Source organism: Nematolebias whitei, chromosome 17 (genome assembly GCF_014905685.2).
Source record: "Nematolebias whitei isolate Nwh7 chromosome 17, NemWhi1, whole genome shotgun sequence".
Classification (NCBI taxonomy): Eukaryota; Metazoa; Chordata; class Actinopteri; order Cyprinodontiformes; family Rivulidae; genus Nematolebias; species Nematolebias whitei.
The window spans coordinates 5,371,017-5,378,646 of NC_056514.1; the positions used below are offsets into that span (position 1 = coordinate 5,371,017).

The 7,630-nt window shown below is 42.3% G+C and overlaps 1 protein-coding gene across 1 annotated transcript in view; it reads left to right on the forward strand.

Annotated features, from left to right (window-relative positions):
• Window positions 1–7,630, forward strand: part of pnpla4 (patatin-like phospholipase domain containing 4) — an 11,222-nt gene that overhangs the window by 2,164 nt on the left and 1,428 nt on the right. Inside the window, exons 2-6 of the mRNA XM_037690692.1 lie at window positions 810–998; window positions 4,400–4,494; window positions 5,279–5,414; window positions 5,511–5,576; window positions 7,194–7,346. Of these exons, the coding sequence (XP_037546620.1) occupies window positions 819–998; window positions 4,400–4,494; window positions 5,279–5,414; window positions 5,511–5,576; window positions 7,194–7,346 (630 nt within the window). The 5' untranslated portion in view covers window positions 810–818. The remainder of the gene's footprint in view (window positions 1–809; window positions 999–4,399; window positions 4,495–5,278; window positions 5,415–5,510; window positions 5,577–7,193; window positions 7,347–7,630) is intronic.

Here is a 7,630-nt window from a genome sequence, read left to right on the forward strand (position 1 = left end):
ATATCTGTCCAGTGGTTAGTTTAATATCTGTCCAGTGGTTAGTTTAATATCTGTCCAGTGTTTAGTTTAATATCTGTCCAGTGGTTAGTTTGATATCTGTCCTGTATTTAGTTTAATATCTGTCCAGTGGTTAGTTTGATATCTGTCCAGTGGTTAGTTTGATATCTGTCCAGTGGTTAGTTTTTTGCTAACACACCGTCAGGGTTCACTCCAGCAGGTAATGTTGTCATGTTACGCACGAGTATCATGTGGAGTTTGGGTTTTTAATGGCTCGGCTTCAACCACACCACATTTTGCTGAAGGTCAAAACAGAAATCATCACCCTGAAATTAATATTTGATTCTTCTAACTGCTGGTGTAAACAAAGTTTATTTGTTTCTGATGTTCATTTTTATTGTAAAGACTTCTCCATAATCATGTAACAGACACTGGGCGACGTCTGTACTTTGACACCTGGGCTTGAAGTTACAAGTTGGAGAGCAAATGTGAAATAATAAAAATCATTTTTACAAACCAGGTTTTGGAACAGAAGTCCTCTTCATCCTCTTCATCCTCTTCATCCTCTACAACAGCAGAGAACCGTGCAGATTGATAAAAAATGTACAATGTCTAATTAATGTAAGCAACATGTTTGTGGACTGTGGGAGGGAATACATTTCACCCAGCGACACCTCAGACAAGGTTTGAACCTGCAGCCTCTTTGTTGTTAGACAACAGCATGACCCGCTGCACCAGCGCACGGTCCTGAAGTGTCTGAGCAGATCATTGCCCCATCCTTTTCTTTGAGCCGTGATGTCGTTTCTGATCAGGTGCTGAGGATGTCAGTCCTAAATCTGTCCTTTGCTGCTTGTGGTTTTGCGGGGATCTACCACCTGGGCGTTGTGGGGGCTCTGCTCCGCCACGGGGACAAGCTGCTGGGGTCCATGAGGGCTTGTGCAGGGTCTTCAGCTGGAGCACTGGTGGCTGCTGTTCTGATCACAGCTCCCGACAAGTTAGAGGTGAGGACTACAGGGTTCACGTCTGTCCATGGTCCAATACTGTAGCGGTCCACCACATTATCAGTGACTGAGTAACGCTTCGCACTGGAATACTGTAAGTTTGTCCGGGCTGCACGCGTGGTGTAACAATGAAGGTTCTGTAGTTGTGTTTTAGTGGCTCATCCTGTTCAAAGTAGAAACGAGCAGAGGAGCTTTGCTGATCAAATATCTGTCTCCGTCGACTTTTGGCCCAAATTTGTGGGAACATGGAAGCAAACTGTATTATTACCAAGGTCTCATTTAAATTCTACTTTATTTTATTCATCATCTACATTTTCTACAAGAACTATTTATCAAATTAAACAACGAGTTAAAAAACTGAAACAGCTGACAACAGATATTTACACACTTTTCTCTGACGTGAGTTCAGACTCAACCTGACATGTTTTAGGTCCGTTAGGATTCATAAAATTATTTCTATTGCTTAAATTCACAAATAATGAGAAAGAGAATATTTTAGGAAATTTTTTTTTTTTTAAGTCACCAGTTTACATCCACTGAAATGTCTTTGTTTTTAAACAATTTGGGGAACCTAGATGATGATGTCATGTCTTTGGAAGATTTGGATTGGTTATCTGACAACATCTGCGCTAACTGGAGGTGCACCTCCAGCACCCTGCGTCTTTGTGTGGCATCATGGGAAATCAAAAGAAATCAGCCACAACATGAGGAGCAGTTGTTGAGCTGGTTCACTGGTTCATTCTTGGATCCAGTTTCCAGATGTCTCAAGGTTCATCTGTTCAGACAGTTACACACAAAAACAAACTACAGCCCGACCGATATGGAAATTTTGACCATCACCGATATTGATATTGGGAGGAGCAGGCGACGGCTGATAACCGATATAGTGGCTGATTTTATTGATTTTTTTTCTTTGTCCACCCCCAAGAATGTCAGAAAACAGCGAGTGGAGCAGGGTTTGATTATTTAGCACAGCTGTTAGCAACTATGAAGCTAAGCTAATCAGATCCATACGTAGACCCACAGTAGGTTAGTGGTGCACTGCTCATAAAAACAGTTCCTAACGTGAGTTCACATTTTCTATCCTCCACTATTCACCAAAAAGTTATCAAGCGTTGTACATAAATATAAATGAAACAAAGCAACAGCCTCACTGTTCATTGTTTTCAACAGTCAAGGTCGAATTAGTAGAGACACAACAGAGTTTATTTTTCTTTGTAGAGAAGTAAATATTCAGAAAAACAACGCATTCCGTTAAGAACAATAAAGAAAATGTTACTAACACTGATATATGTTTACCTGTACATTAGATGTATTGATCTGGTTAAAGTTTTATAAGGAAATAGCCTATGCTAGTTTATCTAAATGTAAGCTTGCTAATGTGAGGGGCATGTGGCTAATGGCAAGCAGGTTGGAGGATTGAAGAGAATTTATTATTGTTGATTAGTTTTACAGATCAGTTAAATGTTGTGTGTTGTGTTGCTCCCTGCTTCAGCTGTGCTGAAAGTGAAAGTTAAAGTGAACGGCCATGACTTGAAAGTTGTCTTCATGCGCCCTCTGCTGGCTACATTATACAATTACAGCAGGTTCCAGCATTTTAGGGGTGAAAATTACAAGTTTTTTTTATTTCTGTGCATAATGGGACAATCGTCATGGATATGAAAGGTCCTCAAACGTCTATCAGCCGAAATTATCGACCCTACCAAATATATTGGGCGGGCTCTAATAGAAACACCATGGAAATGTCCTGCCATCATATGAGTCAGGAAGGAGATGGGTCTGTGTTCCTTAAATGAACGTGTTTTGGTGCAAAATGTGCACATCAACCCCAAACCAAAGCTGAAGATGAAGATGATGATGGTGAAGTAGCTGCTGAAGCTCATCAGAGTCTCATTATCCACAGAGAAACAAGTCCTGGACTAACCAGAACCAGTTTGACCAGAATGACCATTGTTACGTTTGGAGGAAAAAGGGGAAGATTTTATTATCCCAGCTGTGAAGCACGGGGGTGGCAGCATCATGTTGTGGGGGTGTTTGGCTGCAGGAGGGACTGGTGACTTTCCTAAAATAGATGTCATCATGACGAAAGAACGTTATGTGGAAATATTGAAGCAGCATCTGAAGACGTCAGTCAGGAAGTTCAAGCTCGGACACAAATGTGTCTTCACAGGGACAATGTCTCTCAGCATACTGACTAATTAGCTACAAATGTCTGACGAACAACAAAGTCCATGTTTTGGAGCAGCCTTCACAAAGTCATCATGCCAGTCCCAGAGAAAACCTGTGAGCAGAGATGAACATGAGACGTAGTTCAGTCAGGAGGAACGGGGATTCATTTCCAGCAAACTGGAGTTTATGGAAGGAAGCCCAAAATGTTTGACCCACGTTCAGCAGAGTAAGCCTCCTGCTGCCCTGGGGCCAGGGTATTGACCAAGGGCAGCAGGAGGCTTACAGGCACTGCTACCAAATGCTAAGAAAATATTAAGAGAACTTGTGACTGAATACAAAGTTTTTGATGGACGGACATTACATGAAAAAACGTCCATTTTTGTAACTTATTTTTTATTGTTCTAATTATTACCACCACTAAGGCTGTGAAGGGCCAGCGATATCCACAGTTTAGTTAGGTTCAGCTCGACTTCTGCTGTTGTGCTTTTGTAACGCTCTATAACAGGGCTATTCAACTGGTGGCCCGGGGGCCACATCAGGCCCACAGGTGAGCTCAGGTCGGCCCACCAGTGGGTTCATTTTTAAACAAAACTAGATTTTAAGCTGTAAAACAAAGTCACTTAATGACCATAACTGCTGGATGTCCGGCCCCTGAGTTCTTGTCTTTGAGTAATCGTGGCCCCCTGAGCAGTTCAGTTGAGTAGCTCCGCTCTATAAATGCTCTCTGTAGTAGATGATCCACCGTTTGAACGTCCCAGTTGTATTTGAGACCTGTATTAACTGGTCCCTGTTGTAAATGAGTCCTCGTGGCTCAGTGAGACTAACCTGTGTGAATAAAGGTGAACTCTACGTGTTGGTGTCATGGAGTCGTGAGGACTCATTTACACAGAGACCAGTTTTAAACTGAGAGCACAGAGGACGCACACACAGCAAGAGACATTCATATAAAATGAAAAGTGAAGAAAAGAAGTGATATAAAAATAAATGAAACATGCTACGTTATGAAACTTGAAATAAATAATAATGAAAATAAAGTTCTTATGTAGTCTTGAGCCTGAGTACAAATGTGAAACGTGTGAAAGACTCTTGATCCTGTGTAAGAACCGAGACGAGCTGATGATAGAACACCTGTCCTGTTAGCTAGTACACAATCCACACGGAAGCCTCCACCAGCTCCTGTGCACACGGTGATGATGGGTGACGTCCTCACAGCGTTTCTTTTCTCCTTCCAGCCATGTAAAGAATTCACCTACAGGTTTGCAGAAAGTGTGAGGCAACAGAAGTTTGGAGCCGTTACTCCAGGATTCGACTTCATGCTGACTTTACGGTAATCACTCGGAGAGGTTTCATCTGTACTGTGAGCAACATACCACACTCCCTTTCTTCATAAAGCCCCCATCATCCTGGATGATGCCCCCACCACCTACACAACCTATGAAATGCAGCTGGATTGTGGTAGATTTGTGTAAAGGCAGTGACACAAAGGCAGTTTTGAAATGGGCCTAAAGTCAGACATTACTGTGGAGTCCAGGTCAGGTCAGGCTTTGGAACAACGCACCAGTCCAGCTTTTATTTTGTCCTTCAAGCCCTCATTGCACTGGCCAGTCTTGTGCTTCTTTGGCCAGATCCTCTGGTCATCTCTGTAGAACTGCTCTGTCTCTGATTCATGCCCTCCTTCCAAGGTTTTTCTCTTGGCTGGTTTGTTGAGGCAGTTGATTTAATGGCGCTCTGTGTGATGTTCAGGATTTGGATTATTTTATTATTAGTAATTTGTTTTTATCTTCCATCACTATGTCTACACACTTCTGTGTCTGACCTGCATGGAGAGTTCCTTGGTCTTCATGCTGTCTCTTGCTTGGTGGTAGCCTTCACGACTTAGACGTGTTAAACTAGTGCTCATTGTGGGGCTATCAGAACACGTGTTTATCATTTGACAGGTTTAGTTCCTGTGGATTCCTCACAGGGGAATCTTTCTCAACAAATCACAGTGCACAGCTTCTGAAGGTCATTGTTGAGGCTTCAAAGCAACAACAACAATTCAGAACACATCATTTGTTTCCACCCTCTGTGTACATGTTCTGAAGATCCTGATATGTTCATTTACTCTGTAGGGATGGGATCGAGGAGATTCTTCCCAGGGAGGCACACAGTGTGGCCACTGATAGGCTCCATGTGTCAATAACACACTCAAAAAGTGGCAAGAACTGCGTTGTGTCCAGGTTTACCTCCAGAGACGAGCTCATCGAGGTAAGTCTTCCCTGCCTGCACTCGTCCACTGCACGGTCTGTCTCCAGTGTTCACCTTAGGGTTCATTTAACTGTGTGGCAACTCCAACATCTACAGGCTCTACTCGCTAGCAGCTTTGTACCAGTTTATGCTGGACTCAAACCAGTGGAGTTCAGAGGACAGGTAACTAACTCATCGTGTGCAGTTTGTTTATAGTAGTTATTGAATTTCACTTTTATCCAAAGCACTCAGATTAATTTTTTTAATGTAGTCATGAAGAATTCACAAGGAAGTGTTTCTGTGTACGTTGGTCATTCGGCTCGTTCTCAGGCCCCGTCTCAAGCTCTCAATGTTTTTGTAGGTTTCTAAAAAAAACTAGATTTTCTTGGAGCTTTATCTTGACACTCCAAACTCCTCTCCATCTGTTTCTTGTTCAAGCTTGAACTGGTTAACGAATCCCCTCTCCTCTATGGGTTGACTTTACCAACCAGTCAGAATTTACTATTATTTCTTCTTCTTTCAGTTTTCCCTCTTCAAGCATCTCCACCACGAGTCATCCTCCTCCACCTCACTCTGTCCTCACTCCAATTACCTTCATGTCCTCTCTAACTGCATCCATATACATTTCAACCAAACCACTGTCCCTCCTCTGGACATGTCCAAACCATCTCAGTGTGTCCTCTCTAACTTCATCTCCCAGTTGTTCAACCTGTGCTGTACCTCTGATTATCTCATTCCTGATCTTCTCCATCCTTGTCTCTCCTAAGGAGAACCTCAACATCTTCATTTCTGACACTTCCAGTTCTGTCTCCTGTCTTTTTGTCCATGTCTCTGTCTCCAGACCATACAACATAGCTGGTCTCACCACTGTCTTGTAAACTTTTCCTTTGACTTTTGCTGACACCCTTTTGTCTCAAATCACTCCTGAAACTTTTCTCCATCACTCCATCCTGCCTGGACTCTCTTCTTCACCTCTTCACCACACTCCCCATGTTCCTGGACAGTGGACCCCAAGTCCTTGAAGTCCTGCACCTTTGTGACCTCTGCTCCTTGTAGCCTCACTGTTCCACCTCCTCCCTCTCATTCACACACATGGACTCTGTCTTACTACGGCTGACTTTCATTCCTCTTCTTTCTAGTGCATACCTCCACCTCTCCAAGTTCTCTTCCACCTGTTCCCTGTTCTCACCACAGGTCACAATGTCATCTGCAAACATCATAGTCCACGGGGATTCCTGCCTGACCTCATCTGTTAGTCGTCCATCACCAGAGCAAACAAGAAGGGGCTCAGAGACGATACTTGTATTTCAGTTTCTATGCAGATTTAATTCATGTCATAAAGTTTACAAACAAAATATTCATGTATTTAACGTAAATGTCACCATATCGAATTTCTGTTTCAAAAATTACTACTCAAAACACAAATATTGACATATTACTATTGACAGTTACTTGTGTCAATAACAATACTTCTTCTTTTGAGATTTCCAAACTTTAATAAACAAACAGAAAAGGCATTTAAGCACCTAGAGTTTTGAACAGATATATTTCCATCCATCCAAATGATTTGAGCCTAAATACTGAAAATTCCTATTCATCACCACCAGGTGGCAATAATGTCCACAGTGACATTTAAAAAGACATTAAAAACACCAAGTCTGCCTGTTTACGTGTTTTGTCCTGCGTTGAAATGAACGTTTGAAGCAGTCAGTCATCAGTGTACTGCTTGGTTTCATCAGTTTCTGTAGCTGCTGGACAATATGAGAAACATTTTTTAACCAGCTGATTTTGTTTCATTAGAAATGGATTGATGGAGGGTTTTCTGACAGCCTGCCCATTCTTCCTGTGGGTCGAACCATCACTGTGTCCCCCTTTGCTGGACTCCAGGATGTGTGTCCAGTCCACAAGGGCTTCTCTAATGCTCAGTTCAGACTGCCCAACATGACCATCATGGTAAGAAGTTGATCTTCAACATATCCGACCAACCTTCATAGACTAATGTTGTTTTTTAAACTGTTACTTGTTTTGGGTGGATTTAGCTGTTGGCTGTGGCTGACAGAGAGGATGTCAAAATGATCTTGGAACCAACAAATCTTTTGGTGGGTCACCTGAAAGATTTCAGGACGGGTTGTTGAATGGAGACGGTTAGTTTTGAAAATAATGGTCCATGAGTCATGGACCATGATTTATGATTCATGATTTATGACTCATGATTTATGACTCATGATTCATGATTC